The following is a 20,059-nucleotide window of genomic DNA, read 5'->3' as shown; positions in this document are numbered from 1 at the left end:
AATCTATCCACTACATATTAAATCAGAGATATGGTTCAGATGTTCATCTTTAACAGCAGACTCATCCAAAACACATTTCTTAGCACTTGCCTCCGTCCAGTTACGGCATTATTTCTGCCCATCTGTATAAGAATTACAAGGTTCTCCAAGATAATGTTTCTTTGTGTACTGTTGTATGAATTCAGCATGTTATGACAATAGCTCAGACCTCAGATGTGCCTATTACTCCATTCAGCACTGTGACTGATGAGATTATCTGCACTTCATAAAATTATTTTCAGTATCTTTGTTGCTTTTATGAAGTATTCTATAGGAATTTATCTGCTTGTACAGACAGCTTATATTTGTATATAAATGAACTTACATTTGGATGGGCTAGCGAGTTATCGTCCTGGTATTTGATAGCAGTAGGAATGCTACTAATTTCTGTTTCTCTTTCACTTTTAGACAGATCAGCAGCTCTTGTACCTAATGCTTCAGATTCATTCTTCACCTCAGTTGGCTCTGTTGCCTAGGAAAAGGAAAGCTAATCACTTAAAATTTTAATATAGTCTGAACGTTGCCAAAATTGCTGTTTATAAAATCATTAGTGCTATAGAGATATTATTAGAACCTGTCTTAAGTCAACGTTCCATGAATTTTCTGTGTAGAACTCTGTAGTAGTTCCAATAGTAGGTGTATTGGTGTTCTAAGGCCCTGTGTAATATTTGTAGTGCTGCCTGTTCTTAGGTAAAGTTCATGTTGTTTGAATTACAGAATTAGTGCTAATGTTGTGAAGGTTTGCTACATGTATGCTGAGTTAGGATTTTTTCAGGTTTTGTACTATTTCACAATGTACCTGGTATGTTGCTATTGCTAAGAAGATCATACACAGATCAACAATTACTGCTCTCTAATTGTGAAATCACAAAAAACCAACCAGGCAGTATTCTGGTGTCTATATTGAAAAAAAGGGGGAAACGTCTCAACTAATGCGGCAACTTATTATCCAAGAAATTTAATGCACGCACAAAAAGTCATCATAGACAAAAAAACCCCGTGAAAAAATCTTTCTTTTTTTGTAATTTTTTGTTTTATGCTTAATTATGTGAATTATCCTTTTGACACATCATCATTGTTGCTTCATCATTATCGCTTCTATTACTTCATAAAGTGCACAAAAACACTTACCTTTAAAACGTGTACTCCAGCTTGCGTAATGATTCCAACGGTCCCGTTTCGATATTCTTCTTCAGGGAACCATACCGCAAGACACTTCATACAATCGATACTTCATGCTGGAGATTACCTCTACTGACATCAATATAGACACCAGAATACTGCCTGATTGTTTTTTCTTTGCTATTGCTAAGAAGACATGAGATTCAGAATATTTTGTACGGTAACTTCTATGGAAAAATTGTGCTGGTTATGATCTGCACCTGTTGCTGTGGGGAGATAGGGTTTTTGTGGATGCAGAGCATATTTGCATTTAATTCATAAGAATCAGGCCAAAGGTCTGTGAAGGTCACAAATGCAGTGTGTCACGTATGCAAGTCAGGTGGTGCCCAACTGAAAAAACAGGTTGAGAACCACTGACCAAGAACTATTCTAGTAGGTGTGGCTAAGGACTCAGAGGAGGTGCTGAACTTAAGCCATTAGTTCTTCACTGTCTTGATACTAGTGCCAAAGCACATTTTAAGACATGACGCTATCAGCTTACTTTTCTGTTGTCTTTACTTGATTTGAATGCCTGTGGAACGAAGGAGTCACTTTCAATAGCTTCAATTTCCTTTATTCTCTTCACTTGTTCTACTAAAGTTGGTTGTTCTGCAAAAGAGCAACATGTCACATTTTAGTAAAGTTTGCAATGATCTCATTTTTATATTTATTTATTTAGTATTTAACTCATACCTTTCCAGTGGTAGTTCAAGGTGAGTTACATTCAGGTACAGTAGGCATTTGTCCCCAGAGGGCACACAATCTAAGTTTGTACTTGAGGCAATGAAGAAATGTGTGCCTTGCCCAAGGCCACAAGGAGGCGTATTTTCAAAGCACTTAGCCTTACAAAGGCTAAGGCTAAGAGCTTTGAAAATGAGCCCACAGGAGTATTAGTGGGATTCAAACCCTGGTCTCTCTAGTTCATAGCCTCCTGCTCTGTTACCACCCCAAAAAAGAACATTTTGTTATTCATGAGCTCTCAAACACTGATATCACTTGGGAATAATATTAAAGATGATACATACCAAGTAGGCATATACAAAAGGCATATAGATGTACACATAGAGGGATAGAAACAAAAAAAGGCAAAGATCTGCCACAGAAATAGCAAACCAAAAGAAAAAAAAGCAGATCAAAAAAAGACAAAAAAATCTGCTTTTTTCTTTTGGTTTGCACATAGAGGGATATGCATTCAGCTCTATTTTAGAAAGGTTATGTCTTGAGAGAAGTTCAAATGAACTCACTGAACACTAAGTTTAAAACCAGTGGTTCCCAAACTTGTTAGGGGGATCCCACATCAGTCAGGTTTTCAGGATACCCACAATGAATATGCATGAGAGAAATTTTTATACAATGGAGGCAGTACATGCAAAACTATATCATGAATATTTACTGCAGATATCCTGAAAACCTGACTAACTAGAGACACTGAGTTAATAAATCAATAAACTAAACTAAAACTCATATATTTGGAAGACTTGTTTTGCTCCTCAGACCACCAGGATGTGTATAAGCACATACTCCATAATTCTATAAACCTGTTGCCCAATTTTACACTTAGCGTGCAAAGTTATACGCAGAAGTTATAGGATAGTGTCAGCTGTGGGTGTAACTTAATTAGCTGCTAACTGGCATTAATAATCAATTATTGGCACTAATTAGCAGTTATGTGTGAAACTGCCATAAGTCGAGAGTCTGTAAATTGTGATTGCAAAATCTATCGCACACAATTGCAAGGGGGAAGTGGACTTGGGAGGGGCATAAGCAGGTCAGGAGTATGCCTAGCACTTATGCATGTAGGTACTAGAATGCTAGCAATTACGCACCTAAACGTAGGAAGTTAGGCATGAGCATTTGCACCAGCCTTTGAGCCTAAAGTTAGGTACATAACTGTGGACTTAAGCTAGTATTCTATAATGGCAATTGCACATGTAACTGCTGTGACAGAATATGCACTCAGCGTGTATCACCCTGGCGCTCAACTTTAGGCAGGCTATAGAGAATTAACCCCTTAGAAGGTAATAATTGTATCGGGGCACTTATAACATTTTCAAGAAAAGTATCTATTTTAGGCTTATTTTATAAAGACAACATAGATGCCCAATAGTGCATAAACACTCCTTCAAGGAAGGAGTAAATAGATGCATCGATTCTATGCAGGTACATGCGCATTTTATAAAGTATAAGCATACATTGCAACTTCATTCAAATTATGGGGGCAGTTTGATAACTAAATTGCAGATGACATTTAATGTGAGCAAGTGCAAGATGATGCATGTGGGAAAAAAGAACCTGAATTATAGCTACATCATGCGAGGTTCCATGTTAGGAGTTACGGACCAAGAAAGGGATCTGGGTGTTGTCTTTGATAATACACTGAAACCTTCTGCTCAGTGTGCTGCTGCGGCTAGGAAAGCGAATAGAATGTTGGGTATTATTAGGAAAGGTATAGAAAACAGGTGTGAGGATGTTATAATGCCGTTGTATCACTCCATGGTGCGACCGCACCTTGATTATTGTGTTCAATTCTGGTCGCCGCATCTCAAGAAAGATATAGTAGAATTGGAAAAGGTACAGCGAAGGGCGACTAAAATGATAGCGGGGATGGGACAACTTCCCTATGAAGAAAGACTAAGAAGGCTAGGGCTTTTCAGCTTGGAGAAGAGACGGCTGAGGGGACACATGATAGAGGTATATAAAATAATGAGTGGAGTGGAACAGGTGGATGTGAAGCGCCTGTTCACGCTTTCCAAAAATACTAGGACTAGGGGGCATGCGATGAAATTACAGGGTAGTAATTTTAAAGCAAATCGGAGAAAATATTTCTTCACCCAACGCATAAACTCTGGAATTCATTGCCGGAGAACGTGGTGAAGGCAGGTTGCTTGGTAGAGTTTAAAAAGGGGTTAGACGGTTTCCTAAAGGACAAGTCCATAAACCACTACTAAATAGACTTGGGAAAAATCCACAATTCCAGGAATAACATGTATAAAATGTTTGTACGTTTGGGAAGCTTGCCAGGTGCCCTTGGCCTGGATTGGCCGCTGTCGTGGACAGAATGCTGGCCTCGATGGACCCTTGGTCTTTTCCCAGTGTGGCGTTACTTATGTACTTATGGATGCCAATTCTGCAGTAGCACTTAGGTATGCCTAAGTTGTTACAGAATACTAGCACAAACCTGCTTTGGCATGCCAAAAGTTAGGTACGATCACTTACGGCAAATCAGAGGCATGCCTAGGTGCACCAATCAATGCACACTACTGATAGTATTCTATAAGTTGTGCATGTAGCTCACCCACATGTAAGCCCCCTTGCAGTTATGTGCTACAGCATTTAGGTGTTACCTTAAAGAGCAGTGCATAGTGCATATATGCATATTACTGCCAATAATGTTGGCACCAATGATGCATGCAAGTGGCTCATACCTTCTAGAAAACCTGTTCATAGAATTGCCCATATGCCCCTGGAAATACCTATATGTACAGCAGAGCATTTAAAAGGGTTTTCAGGATATCCCAGGTGCATCTCTTGGTTATACTTTCATGCCTTAGGTGAGGAGAGGCATAGACTGATTTACTAAGATTGTCACTGCTCAAGGAATGCCACAAAGATCAACAAATGTGAACTCCTACACAGAAATCCAGAACTGTCTTACAATATTTGTTTGTTACACTACTTTCATGTTTTTTTCATCATCATGTTACCCCAAATCTTTCTGTAATACTAAATGTCTATTTTCTTATGTATATCCACCATTCATGATGTATTGTAAGCCACATTGAGCCTGCAAAGAGGTGGGAAAATGTGGGATACAAATGCAATAAATAAATAAATACGGAGGTGACACGCATACAAATCTATCTCACGCATACTCCTTAAGGATATCCTGAAAACTCGACTGGCTGGTGTGCCCCCAGGACAGGTTTGAGAACCACTGATGTAAAAGAAGGCACTTTCTTTCAATGCAGCTACTATTAATGCATGTATATACCTACACAATTTTATAAGAACCATTTTGCATATGTAAACATGCTTTACAGGAAAAGAAAAAGTCCCATCACAATTGACCTGTTACACAGAAATTTCTTCTGATCCACAGTTTGCTGAAACCCGGATTCAAAAGAGCTGCTGCAAAGTGGGATTTAATAAGTTAGCTTTATTTTTGAACTAGTAAAAAAGGCCCGTTTCTGGAACGAATGAAACAGGTGCTAGCAAGATTTTCCTTGGAGTGTGTATGTTTGAGAGAGAGAGAGAGAGAGAGAGAGAGAGAGAGAGAGAGAGAGAGAGAGAGAGAGAGAGAGAGAGAGAGAGCCAGAGTGAATGTGCGGGTGTGTGACAGAGTGAGACTGTCTGTGTGACAGTGTGTGTTTGAGAATGAGAGTGTGTGACAGGGCCCCCTCACCCCGTTCCCTCCCCTCCTTTTCCTCCTCCTTCCCACACTTTGGGTTCCTTAAGGCTTTCAAAAGTCTATGTACCCCAGTGGCCCTAATGCCCAGTATCCGGATACCCCACCGCTTTCCTCCTCACCCCTCCCCCAAGATGTAATACTTTCACGTCCTTCATTTTTTAAAAAAAAGTGTCCTATCTACCCTGTGTACAAATGCCCAGCATTCAGATTGTGTTCCTCTCGTAAATTTTCATTTCTTTCATTCATTCAGAACTCCTTCAGTCTTTTAAAACTGTCCTATGTACCTTGTGTGCTAATGGCCAGCATTGAGATTGTTTTCCTGTCCCAAATTTGCATGTCTTTCAGTCATTCACAACTCCCCCCCCCCCCCCCTTCTCCAGTTTAACACTTTCGTTTCCTTCAGTCTTTTAAAACTCTCCTATCTACCCTGTGTCCTAATGGCCAGCATTCAGATTGTTTTCCTTTCCCAAATGTTCATGTCTTTCAGAACTCCCCCTCTCCCCCCATTTAACACTTTCGGTTCCTTCAGTCTTTTAAAACTCTCCTATCAACCCTGTGTCCTAATGGCCAGCACTCAGATTGTTTTGCTTTGCCAAACTGTCTGTCACTGATGTCACTGAGGTCAGTGCGTGCCTGCCTAGCAGACCACTTCCGGCAGGCACGGTCCCAAGCACATCCTGTTGGAGGTGAGAATTATTATATAGGATTGCAATCTTATTCACTTACTGTAGGAGATTTAAGCCACATGGCATGACTTTCTAAAGCAAGATTTGGGCTATATATGGTGGAACTTTTAAGCTATTATAGTTTTGTAACAGCTTTTTACTGGGGTTATTTCACCGTCCAGGAGCATTGGGTCACAAAGTCATGGCCAAATGCTCCCAGCCAGCAGAGCTCCTAGCACCAGTTCACCCAACTGAAGCCCCCTCCCTTCCCCTCACAGAGGCAGAGACCCACAGGGACCACCTTTCAACACACAGTGGTCCTGGGCGATCTTCAGGCAGGATTGAGGACCAGTCACTCCTGTGCAGTCCAACGCTTTCAGGAAAATGGTGCTCCTAGCAATAGTTTTGCGTGACTACCACTAGGACCAGATGCTCCTGCCCAGTTGGTGCCTTTGGGAAAACTGCACGACTACTACTAGAGGTCATACACTGAAAGGTAGCCCCTGTGGGCCTATGCCCATGAGGGGGATGGGGAGGGAAAGTGATGGCTCGCAAGCAGTGCTATTCTTTAAAAATGAGATTCAGCAACCTGTGGCACTGAGATACCGCAGGTTACTAAATCTGGTGGTAAATCAAGGTGCGGTAAAAGGTGATCTTTTACTGCACCTTAATAACTTCCCCTCTAAAATTTAAGTGGGTCTAAAACTACCCAGGTAGTTTTTCTTTGAAACTGTGTTAGTTACATGGGTTAAATGGCTTAATAACAAAATCACCCCTTTAAGCTACTATGGGTACCCAGCTAATTAAAAACATAATGTATTTTTGAAGTGACTAGACTGTGCCAAAGTCTGAATTAAGTAGTGACAATCTTAGTAAATCATGCCTCCCCCTCACCTAAAGCATGGACATATAACCAAGAGATGCACCTGGAATAAATGCTTCCTTGCTTCATCTATTGCCATGGCCTGGGTTCCCACTAATTTCCCTTTCTCTCAACCCCCTATCTTTCTAGATTCCCTCATCCCCACTAGTCACCTTCTCTCATGCAACCCCAACCCTTGTCCTCAGCAGTTACTTTCTTAACCCTTCCCACTGTCAGTCATTCCCCTACTCTGTCCCCAGCCTTGCAGTCAGTCTTTACCCAACCCCCCACCCAGCTATATCCAGTCATTCTCCTCCACTCCATATCCCCAGCTAATTGGTCTTCCTAGCAAGGCTGCCCAGTCACCCCCTTCTGATTTGCTGACTACACTGCTACTTCTGAAGTCCCCGAAACAGTTGTTTTTTTTCCCTGGTCCAGCACTGTATGACCCTCATGGAGTTTGAGTCACGTGGTGCTTGAACCTCCACACTGGTCTTGCAAGACTTGAGACAGAGTGGCATTTTAGAAAGTACATCCAACTCAGAATATGGACATCCAAGTCTGTATATCACACATGGATATCCATTTCTCATGTATTTTAGAACAGGATTTGCTGACATACAGCTTGTTCTAAAATACATGAGAAATGCTCATCCATGGGCTGGTGATGTTCAGAATGAATATCCATTTTACAAACAAACAAACAACCAAATTCTGAATAGGGCAAAAGAAGGAACATGGTCTTTGTGGCAGCAGAGGACTATCCATATTATAAAATTGCCATATAGATGTCCAGGCAGAGCCAGAAGTAGCCTAATGGTTAGAGCAGTGGGCTGAGAGCCAGAGGACACAGGTTCAAATCCCACTTCAGCTCCTTATGATTTTTTTTTCTGTTAAATTTTGAGCTCTCCAGGGACAGAAAAATATCTACTCTACCTCAATGTACACTGCTTCAATAGCCTTCAGGCTTGAAGGTTTCTTATACATTCAGGTACAAGTAGTATTTGTTTCTGGAAAGGTCACAATTAAAAAACTAAAGTCACAGACAGCTGAAATGGGATTTCAACCTGAGTTCCTTGGATCTAAGGCCACTGCAGTAACCATTAGGCTACTTTTCAAATCTGCATGGAGGTCTATTAAGAAGTTAATTTAAGAAAGACTTAAGTACCATAAATGTCCATAGTTCATGAAGCTATTCTAGAACCCAGTATCCCTGGCTAGTTTCAACATTTGGAGAAGCAAGAGGCACAGCAACCACTGGGGAATTGAGGAGGTGTCTTGCCTTAATCCTTCCAGTGGACAATCAGAGTACCTTTCTGTAACCTGAATGTGCCAGGTGCTAGGTCTAAATAACAATGTCCATCTTTTTTGGACATAGACATCCCTTCCCCTTTTGAAATTGGAGTCAGACATCCATATTTTGGCCCTTCCCTAGGGCCACGCCCCCTTGTCAAAGGGGTATATTACAATTTTAGGCGTCCATATCCTGGCTTTATAAAAATCGGGATTTGGACGTCCGTCCAATATAGATGTCTAAATGCAGTTTTTTTTCCAGATGTCCAAAACACGAATAGAGCTTCTAAAATAAGGTCCATAGAAACAGAGAAAATGAAGGCAGATAGACCCATGACCCATTCATACCATCCTCTATCCTCTTCCTTTGAGATCCTATGTCCTCTGTCTCAAGTTTTCTTGAATTCAAAGACAATGAGACCAACGCAAGACTTTTGGCACCATATGGCTCAACTGCACTGAGAACTGTACAATGCTGGAGCAGGAAGAAACATTTGCATTGGTGGTGACAGCTGAAGTGGAGCAAGATCATCTTGGGTGTCATGGTGAAATTTCTGATCGCCATGATGATCTGGAATTCCAGGTTGATTGCGCTTTGACTTAATGAATTTATGTTTTTTTACTTCTATGCAATGAAAATAATTAATTTCAAATTGTAGAAAATTGATACGTTTAAAAAATGAATTCTTAAAATCATTTTATAATCATTAATATCTAGTCTTTTTCAGTTTTCAAGATCATTCAAACTGAAACATGTAGGTCCTGACAAGGAACACAAAATTACTGAGAAAAAAAAATGCTGAATGTTTTGAGAGTTGCATCAATGATGTTACTACGGTAAAAATGAGATGTTAGCAAATAAAATCCATTAGTCTATGATACTTTTTGACAAACACATTATTCGTAGATAAAATGACTTCCATATGTTGTTTGTCAGATGTCAGTAGAAAGGATATATATTTCATAGTAAAATCAAAAATAATGGACTCAGAGAGCTTAGAAGCTCCAGACAAAAAAATCAATACTCCAGCAAAGCAGCTCCTTTCATTCCATCAAGAGTACAAATGAAAAATTAAATATTCCAATATAAATTGCTGATGCTTTCTACTGAAATTAGATAACTCTTTTTTTAAAGAGAACACCTATTTGATAATAGCTACAATAAACCAGTTTGTAGCTAATAAATCATGAGACAACTGCTTACTAGTATAAATAAGGAACAAATAAGGTCTTTGTTAGAATGTCATCTGTATTGACACACATTTTTAAACAATCAAACCAACTAGAATCAAGGAGAAATATGATAGGTTTTCAGCAATATTACCCAATGGACAGCAGGTGGTGTTCTTCTACAAGCTAACAGCCTGAAAATAAAGCCCTTTTTAGCAAATTTACGAGGTTTATTTTGAACTGACCTGATGAAGAGAATATAACTCTGAAAAGCTATTTGCAAATATATTAAGTCAGTCTAGTAAAATGTGCCACCTGCAATCTGGTAATTTATTCTGAGAAGTCTAAACGAACATGGTGAGAACATGACTTTATTCATGTTTCTGTAAGGTAAAAGCAAACTACGATCTTTCTGTAAATTGTTTTCCATAATCACAATAGTACTGATAAAGGTTAATTTTAACAATACTGAACAATATCAGGTCATCAATTATTAAAAATACTTACAAACTGTCTTACTTTTTAAAAGCATACAGCTATAAATACACAGCTCAATACATATAAAAATACCACTTCTGGATGGCAGTACCTGCTATCCAGTTGTCCTGCTGACCAAGGTCAGTCAGCAATTTTCAGCAGCATTATCAGGATAGCACTGGGGTGGTTTGGGGCAGAAGTTATCTGGAGACCAGTGGTATTTAGTACCAGTATCCAGATAACTGTTTAATTTTGAATAGCAAAAAACTTGTACTATGTTAACCAGATAATGGTGGCAGCTCTGACTATTTAGGTTATCTGTTTAAATGTCGTGGCCAACATTAAAAACAAAACAAAGTACACAAACTATGGAGTTTAAATATTGACCCTAGAAAGTTTAACAAAGCACAAATTACCATTGTTTATTGATCAAACACTCACAGAGGTAAGACCATCTCTCAACAGGAGGACATACAGTAGCTGGGCCAGCGCAGTGGCTCAGTTGCAGTGCTGTGCCATGCCATATGAAAGATCTAGGATTTCTAGACAAGGTTTGCTTGCTTCCCTGGCCAGCAGATGTAGTACTTACAAGTCCCTGGGAAAGGGTGTCCCAATCATCACTCAATGGCAACACCTGATGGCTGGATTTAAAGTGCATATTACAGGATTCTAGAAGGAGTGTTTGTATATCGAGTACTCAGCCAAGCGAACTGGGAGGAAATTATTACAGGGAAAAAAATGCTCAGGTAGTTGCAAATGAAGGCTGAAGATGCCAGACTCTAGGCCTTGTCATGACAGAGCTAGAATCTGAAATGAGTAGGATGAAACTGCGTACCCACCTTCTGCCAACTCCAGACTTTGCGCCTTCTGTCTCGCTGCACCCTACACCTGGAATAAACGTCCTGAGCCCCTACGTCTTGCCCCATCCTTGGCCACCTTTAAATCTAGACTGAAAGCCCACCTCTTTAACATTGCTTTTGACTCGTAACCACTTGTAACCACTCGCCTCCACCTACCCTCCTCTCTTCCTTCCCGTTCACATTAATTGATTTGATTTGCTTACTTTATTTATTTTTTGTCTATTAGATTGTAAGCTCTTTGAGCAGGGACTGTCTTTCTTCTATGTTTGTGCAGCGCTGCGTATGCCTTGTAGCGCTATAGAAATGCTAAATAGTAGTAGTAGTAGTAGTAGTTCTGCCTCCCCCCCTCCTCCCGAAAAATGAAGAACAAAGTTAAACAAGGCAACTGCTAGGCAAAAGTCTACAAAAGATATAGTCTTACTTACTAAAGTGCTGATTCAGAGTGATACTACCTCTATGCTTCCTTGCCTTTCTTACCAATGGAATTGTAGTTAGAGTAGTGGGTTGAAAACCAGGGAAACATAATGAGAGAGAAAAATGATGGCAAAACCCATATGCCATATCCAATCTGCCCAACCAAGACTTCTAAGCTCTACAGTAACCTCATCCTCTGTGCTTGTCTCATGCTTTATTCAATTCAGACACCATCCTCATCTCTACCACTTCCACTGGGAGGCTGTTCTACTTCTGTAACTGATGATCTTGTGATCTTGAGGATGCTCCATTTCTTTAGGGGCAAACTAAGATTATAAACAATCGTTGGTAGGGACCTATCCGCTGAACTCAAATCTGTTAACTCACCGTAAACTAAGATTTGGAAAGGCAAGTAATTAAGTCTAAAATCCAACTCGCACCATTAAAGAAAATAGAAAACTGTTAAAATGTTAAACTCTTTCATACAATGGATGAGCACATTTTAAAAAACCCATAAAATCAGAGCACAGCTGAAGTTACTGGAATTGGGTTGTAATAGGTAATTTGAATACTATTTGGGGAACAGATTATATTATGAAATGAAATATACAAAAACTAAATCATGCTGGGTAAGCATAACATTGGATAAGACTTACTAGCTGGAGCTGATATTCAAAAGATTTGTCTGGTTAACTTCAGGAGTTAACTGAACAGATTATGACTTTTCAAATGTTACTTCCATAAACTGGTTAACACTTAGCTTGATAAATGTCTGGTCAAAAGTTACTGATTCAAAGAAAAAGAAGTGAAAGATGTCCTAGGGGTGTAGTTATAACTTAACTGGATAGCACTGATATTCAGAGCTATTCAGTTAAAGATAATTGGTTAAGTCTAGTTGGGGTAACTACCTGTCCTTAAGAGAGCAATTAGGAGACTAGTCTGTAGTGTTCTATAATTTATGTGTGAGCCCTAAGCTCTACCCATAAGTATGCCCCAATTACAAATATGTCCTATGTAAATTAAGTAGGTATTTGCAGAATGTGGCTTCACCAAGCATAGTAAATGGCTTACTGCAACTCCCACAACAGAACTGCCTATTCAAAAACTGTACTGCCATGATTTTGCAGAATTCTTTGCCAACAAAATTAACAGTCTCCACCACAATTCACAGGCAGTCTCACCCAGTCTCCTGGCAGTTAATCAGGAAACACAAACTTGCCCTCTTCTTACACAGACACGTGGTGATAGGAGGGCCTGAAATCCTGAGAGGCTTTCGATCAACCACCTGCTCTATCAATCCCTGCCTGTCAAGGATACTACAGAAGGCAAGCAGAGGCCTCATAGAAAAAGTCACAAAAATCATGAACTCCTCTCTTTCTACTGGGCAGTACAGCATCTTCTTGCTAAAGAACAACCTTGACCAGAAAAAGCTTGCGTTACCAGCTGGTATCTCTAATTTCCCATTTCCAGGGTAACTTATAGAACAGTCTGTGTTCAGCTCAATGACTGGCTAGAAGAGAAAAAGGCATTCTGAATTCAGACCTTGATATGGAATAGAGATGGTCCTCGCATTTCTACTAGCTGACCTTCACAGAAATCAAGAGAAGGGATTCCCAAGTTTGGCCTCCTGGGTGTTTATGAAGCTGCCTCTACTGAGTGATGTATTTCATTACCATATTCATTGATGTTATATAAGCTCATTAATGCTTTTTCTTAAAAATTTTCAATGAATGCAGAAAAGGAACCTCAGGGAAAGAAAATTCATAGAACTTAATGTGGAAGTGAAATCTTCTGCACTGTACAGCCTGAAAGTACTAAATTTAATCATTAGGCATTAGTTTCACAATGCTTTTTACCACAAATTCTTGTCTGCTTATTTTTTTTCTAGACATTGCAGAAAATTAAATCCCTTGGAAAAAGATGTACATTAAAATTACACAAGCAAACTGACCTGTAGGGGGTTTGCACATTTTCTGTTCCTATTTTTATTAACGATAGGCCAGATATTAAAAAAAAAAAAAAAAAAAAGCGCCCCTAAATTTGTGCCCTATTTTCAGTCAAAATTAGGAGACTTTCAGCTTAAAATCCATCTTAATTTTGGTTCTTAAAAGTTGAGAGAGCAATTCTATAAAAGGACATCTATTTGGAGCCTATTCTCTAGGTACCCACTTTCCTTTAGAGAATAGTAATGTAGCAAGGTATTATGTGTGTACATTTTAGATGCAGCCACTCATACCAGCCACAGAGCTGATGTAAATGCTTACACCTAGATTGCTAACACATGTAAATTATAACATTCTACAATTTATGTGCCCCGCCCACGCGTAAATCAACCTTTAAACTACGCACTATCACATTAGGGTGCCATTTTATAGAATACAGCATAGCTAGAATACTGGCATTTATGGGCATATGCGCACTTCTATGTGCTTATAAGGCAGTATACTGGCCATTTATGGGGTCCTTTTACAAAGGCGCACTAGCGTTTTTAGTGCACGCTAAAAATATATTCCCGTGGACGTCTCTAGCGTTTAGCATGTGCTAATCATTAGCTCACGCCTTTGTAAAAGACCCCCTATGTGCACTCTTCATGCCTAAATTTTGGTGCCTTCTTTACAGAATTACTTCCTTAGTGACATTTTGAATATAAATTTAGGTACTCAACCCTAGTATATTTTCAAAGTTAGAAGCATAAATCCTTTGAATATCAGGCCTGATTCCTTAACTTTCTGGTCATCCTTCAGAAAAAAAATCTAAATTAAACAGAACTTCCTATTTATTCGATATTTATTCCTAAATTTTACATACTTTATTACAACTTTCTTTTTTATTGAATATTCAAATATTACAATCACAATAACATTCATGACTGAGAAAATATATACAATATCAAATTTAAGGAATAATAATGTGAAGGAAATAAAAAGTTCAACTTTTCGACTACAATATACAGGAAATATTGGGAACCAAAACTCAGGAAAAATATAACAAGGAGAAAAGAAATGATCAAACACATGCCTATGTTTACTAAGGTGCGCTATAGGCACATTAGCGTGGTTAACGTACGTTAAATGCTAACTCGCCCACAGAAATGTATAGGCGTGTTAGTGTTTAACACAGCTTAACTTTAAAGGCGCGTTAAAAACGCTAACACACCTTTGTTAACATACCACACAGTGTTTTCAGTCAGCCATAGCAGAAAGATCTACATTATGTCAAAACTCTCAATTCTTCCTTATAAATAATGAAATCCAAAGCTGTTTAGGATCAAAAATTATAAAAGTTTTACCCTCAAAATTTACCACAGATGTACAAAGAAAAAGTAAAACAAATCCGAATCCCAGCGACTAGGACACAAGGCCAAAACCTCCTGTTGCAGTTTCTGAGTTGTTCTCAAAAGTCAGGAAAAATCCTAATCTTAGATCCCCAAAACTGCTGACCCACAAAGCAGAAATATAACTTAAGAACTGCATTTCAATCAATTTCCAGAGCAAATGTCACCACAAGTGTCATTCTTAATGTTATAACATCTAATGAGGATTCTAAAAACTCAGTTAAATTCAAATTTATAGCAGACGTTTCAACTGCCCAAGGAACATTTTGGCTCAAAATAGATAGCTATCGGGCTCATACCATAGGTGGAACAGCTTCACTTGGCATATTTAAAATCTCTTGCATATATTTCTAGACTATGTCTAATGAAACTAATGGAGACTTGTGAAAATTAAGAAACCTTCCTTTGTAGATTTTCTAGATATTCCAGTTTCCTATGAAAAGCCATTTTATCCCTGAGTAATAAATCACAAATCTCTTGAAGATCACTGACCTTTTTCTCCATAGAGACTCCATTTTTTGTGGCTTGTTGTTTCAGCATCTGGGGATGAAACAAATAAGTTCTGGAAACCTCAGTCATCTGGAGACGAAATTCTGAGGACAAATCTAATATAGAACAATCGAACTGCATCATGTCCCAGAGTGCTTCCAAAGTAAGAGCAATGGGAATGGGACTTGATATACCGCCTTTCTGTGGTTACAATCAAAGCGGTTTACAATTATATACAAGTACTTATTTTGTACCTGGGGCAATGGGGGGTTAAGTGACTTGCTCAGAGTCACAAGGAGCTACAGTGGGAACTGAACCCAGTTCCCCAGATTTGCAGGCTACTGCGCTAACCACTAGGCTACTCCTCCAGTCCAATAGGCATTTTCTGCAGCATCAAGATCACAGCACAAGGACGTTGACAAACACCTTCTTCAAAACAGCCATTTGACTGTTGCTGCAGAAGTTGTTCTGGCCCTGAAAGAAGTTATTCCTCCAGATGGATAATCCCTTTCAGAGCTCTGCTAGCAGACAGCTGGACGTGAGCACTTCCTCCCTTTAGGCATTTATACAAATAACAGATAATCACTCATATAATAATTACTGTGCACTCATTTGGCTAGAGATAGGACAGTGCCAAACGTGGCTGTTTGGGTCCTAGCTAGGCCGTCCCCAATGAAGGAATAACTCCAATGTGCGAGCTACAAAAACATATACTGAGCACAAAATACTGATTACACCCAAATATTATATATATATATAATTACACAACTACAATATTATCCTGAGAAGAAATTACCAACTTAGCAGTTAGGTTAAGCTAATGACCACATCATGCCTGAGCGAAACCTGCCCTTCACAGGCAAAGACCGCAAAGACCATGGCTATCCCTGAACCATAAAGGAATAACCCTTTCTCTCAATCTTGTGGTCCCCAATTTCAGTGTCCAGATGGGGCAATCAACTGGCTCCTCTTTAGGGTTCTAGCAGAATCCCCTGCAAACCCCTGATATCAGGCTGTAATCTGATGTGTCTTTGCACTGCAAAGCAGCCAGATAGTCTTTGAGAAGTCACAAAGCCACTTCTGAATTTGGCCTTGTCCTGCACTTAACATAAAGAATTACAGTTCACAGGTGTGCTGGCAAATCAGTCTCTCTCCTCGGTGTAAAGTGTATACCATCAGAACTTATTCTCTTCTACTTTGTTCCTTTCTTTCCTTCTCCCAAGTCCAGCATTGGTACAGCCCTCCAGGCCCCCAGGTAACAATCAGGGACCAATCACAAACTGTATGCCTCTGTCCAGCAGGTTACATACGGTCAAGGCAGTGAGGCCTTGGGCTTCAGTAGTAGTCTCACTGATGAGGTAAACAACTAGCATTACCTCATTCACCTCATCCAGTGCAAAACTACCCTCCACAATTTCAAACTAGATACTAGAGACACTGAGGCGTATTTTCAAAGCACTTAGCCTTCCAAAGTTCCATAGAAACCTATGGAACTTTGGAAGGCTAAGCGCTTTGAAAATATGCCTCACTGTCTCTGTGAAGCTCTCTCCTACACAACTTCCCAGGAGATAAACTGGAGGACCAGAGCAAGTGAACAGCATGTCCTTGAAAGATGCCAGCCAGTACAATGCTGCTAGGAAGAACTGCAGAATCCATTTTGTATTCATAAAACATGGTCCACGGCCTAACCGGGCCTCAGACCAGCAAAGGTGAGATCCATGGAAACATCCCTACATTTCCCAACTCTCCAAGCTGCCAACATGGGGGAATTTCTTCCAGGCTGCTGTGGGCTTGTAGGCTCCACAGGACTGAGCAAGACGCCACTCACGCTGCTGCCGGGACCTTCCTTTGGCACAGATGAAGGAAGCACTAAACTTGAACCAGTTAGCGCAAAAAAACTCCAAAGAGTAGACTGCCTCATTGCCAGGGTGGAGCTAGGTATTGGAGGATACTGCTTCCCCTTCCCCTTTCTCTTCCCCATACTGGAGACAAGGAGAGCTGCGAAAGGTCCTTTAACCAGTACGGAGATAAGAGATGCCAGACTCGACATCTGATCAGGACGCCATCTTGGTTCCATGTTCCCGAGTCTTCTATTCTGCACTGTGCAAGCCTCATGTGCAATCTGTTATATAAACTGCTGATTCATAACAACCAGCAAGTCCTCAGATCTTTTCCAGATTTCAGTTTAAAAGGATACTGATCTATAGACTGGTATGTGGTGATGGTTGAGGACTAGGAAAGTCAAGCAAATAGTTGATGTTTTCCATGTAAGCTCCTACTTACTGAAACCATGTTAACAAGGACTTAGTGAAATTGTTTAGCACATTCTAATTCCACATTAAACAGCATACATGGAAGAAAAATATTTTTTGGCAGGAAATGGATACAGGCTGCACCCCAGTGTTATCATGCGGGTTGTTACTGTGCATTGACAGTTGATGCGACAGACAGCGCACAGCAATTGGCATCATCTGAAAAGGTGTAGCCAATTGCATTGCATGTTACCTACTGTAATGTGTGGTAAACAAATTTTTCTCTGTGTTAACCGCGCAGCAGCCTTTCCAGACATGCTGAGAACTCCCCCCATAGTTAATGCAGAGGTTATGCAAATACTGCTCCTTTTAATTTTGGCAATTATCATGTAGAAACTGCAAAACCTTAATATATTTTAATAAATAAGGGCTGTAATATCATATGCAACTGAAATATTTCAGCATCAATCTTTTTGTTCAGCTACACCCCCATTTTATGATATCGCAATAGAGTTCACAGGAGTAAGTCCTCAAAACACCACATATAGGTGAGGGAGACATATGGAAGGGGAGTTCCTATCCAGCATATTTTAAGGCAGCTTTATTCTTCATGTGAAGTTAGTATATTGGTACAGAAATTGTTGTGCTGTTATATTTCCAGTTAAACCTTTTGTGGAAGAACAGTATACATTTTTATAATTTGAATTAATTTATATCTATTCAAGTCACGGAAGTCTAGTAATATTCTCGTGTTTTATCATGGCTAGTTTTATGGCTCACTGGTTACCTCATAATGAACAGAAGACCACCTGCTGTACTGTGCAGAAGACTTGACATACCACTCTGGCCTCAAGACTATCTAATCTAGGAGCAGCAAAGGAAATAAGCAAGTATCATGTTCATTTCCCCAGGGATAGGGTAGAAACCTATATACAATCACGTTTGCTTTCAAAGAAGTTGCTTCCGCTCTCAGTCACAACAGAATGGGATTCCAGGGACAGAGATTCATCAAACAGCCAGATTTTGGATACTGATCTGCCCAAGCTCTGGATAGAGGTATACCAAATAGTATAGCCCTATCTAAAAGACCAATGGACAGTAAAGCAGGAGAAATTGCATAGTACAGGTATATTAAAATGTACAAAGATGTATACAAAACATTGAGTTTTATTTATTTATTGCATTTGTATTCCACATTTTCCCACCTATTTGCAGGCTCAATGTGGCTTACAGAGTTTTGTTATGACATAGTCATTCCAGGATGTCAAATACAATTAGTAATGTAAAAAGATTAAGTAAGGGAAGAGAGAAGGAAAGTGTTAAGCAGGATTGTATAGAAGGTGGACTTTAATAACTGGGTGGGTTGGTGAGGTAGTTTTGTAAGGCTATGTGTTCTCTTTGTATGCCTTGTTGAAGAGATGTGTCTTCAAAGATTTGCGAAAATTAGTTGTTTCGTCAATAGTTTTCAGGGTTGTAGGTAGTGCATTCCACAACTGGGTGCTCATGTATGAGAAGGTGGTGGCGTGCATCAGCTTGTACTTTAGTCCTTTACAGCTGGAGTTTTGGAATAGTAGAGAAACAACATGCAAAATTCTCTAGAGAACACAAAGAAAGTGTACTGTAGTACATAGTTTAGTTTATTCAGAATTTGCTATACCACTTTTCACAGAATAGCAAAATGGTTTACAAGTATTAAAACAGGTAGACAGGAAACAATCAACGATCTTCTGCAGAACTAAAGGGAAGGGAAAGGGGACTTGATATACCACCTTTCTGAGGTTTTTGCAACTACATTCAAAGCGGTAACATATATTCAGGTACTTATTTTGTACCAGGGGCAATGGAGGGTTAAGTGACTTGCCCAGCGTCACAAGGAGCTGCAGTGGGAATTGAACTCAGTTCCCCACGATCAAAGTCCACTGTACTAACCACTAGGCTACTCCTCCACTAGCAACATTCCATGTAGAATCTCCAATAGTAGCAACAGAATCTCAATAGTAGCAACATTCCATCTAGAATCTCCAATAGTAGCAACATTCCATGTAGAATCTCAAATAGGGAAAGGGAAATGGGACTTGATATACCGCCTTTCTGAGGTTTTTGCAACTACATTCAAAGCGGTTTACATATATTCAGGTACTTATTTTGTACCAGGGGCAATGGAGGGTTAAGTGACTTGCCCAGAGTCACAAGGAGCTGCAGTGGGAATTGAACTCAGTTCCCCAGGATCAAAGTCCACTGCACTAACCACTAGGCTACACTATAAAGGATGACACAGACTGGGAACGTTAAGAAATACAGCACAAAAGGAAACCAAGGTAGGTAAAAGACCACCAGTGACGACCTCATCTAACCTCACACCAAAAGCACTTAAAGTAGAAGGCCTTGAGGCATGTTTTGAAAGCAGATACACCACTAAAGCATTCCAGATTGTGGATGCAAGAAAGAATGCCAAGTGACGTGGTCTCATGCCATGCTCAAGGAGGAGGAGGAAGATAACCTCTTCCCCCAGGCTGCAGTCTGGCATCAACCCCCTTCCTTCCTCATCCCCCTTCTCTGGTTTTTCAAAGTCATCAGTGGCAGCGATTCCCATACGCTGCCCTGCCACCGGCACCAGCTTCTTTCCTATACTGCA

General features: G+C 39.9%; 1 protein-coding gene across 1 annotated transcript in view; it reads right to left on the bottom strand.

Annotated features, from left to right (window-relative positions):
• RSRC1 (arginine and serine rich coiled-coil 1) overlaps positions 1–20,059 on the bottom strand; it is a 331,221-nt gene that overhangs the window by 6,183 nt on the left and 304,979 nt on the right. Inside the window, exons 8-9 of the mRNA XM_030216713.1 lie at positions 1,703–1,809; positions 365–511 (exon numbers count right to left, since the gene is read on the bottom strand). Coding sequence (XP_030072573.1) covers positions 365–511; positions 1,703–1,809 — 254 coding nt within the window. The remainder of the gene's footprint in view (positions 1–364; positions 512–1,702; positions 1,810–20,059) is intronic.

This window comes from Microcaecilia unicolor, chromosome 10 (genome assembly GCF_901765095.1).
Source record: "Microcaecilia unicolor chromosome 10, aMicUni1.1, whole genome shotgun sequence".
Taxonomy (NCBI): Eukaryota; Metazoa; Chordata; class Amphibia; order Gymnophiona; family Siphonopidae; genus Microcaecilia; species Microcaecilia unicolor.
Note: the sequence above shows the minus strand (reverse complement) of the source record. Positions and strands in the feature narration are given on the sequence as shown.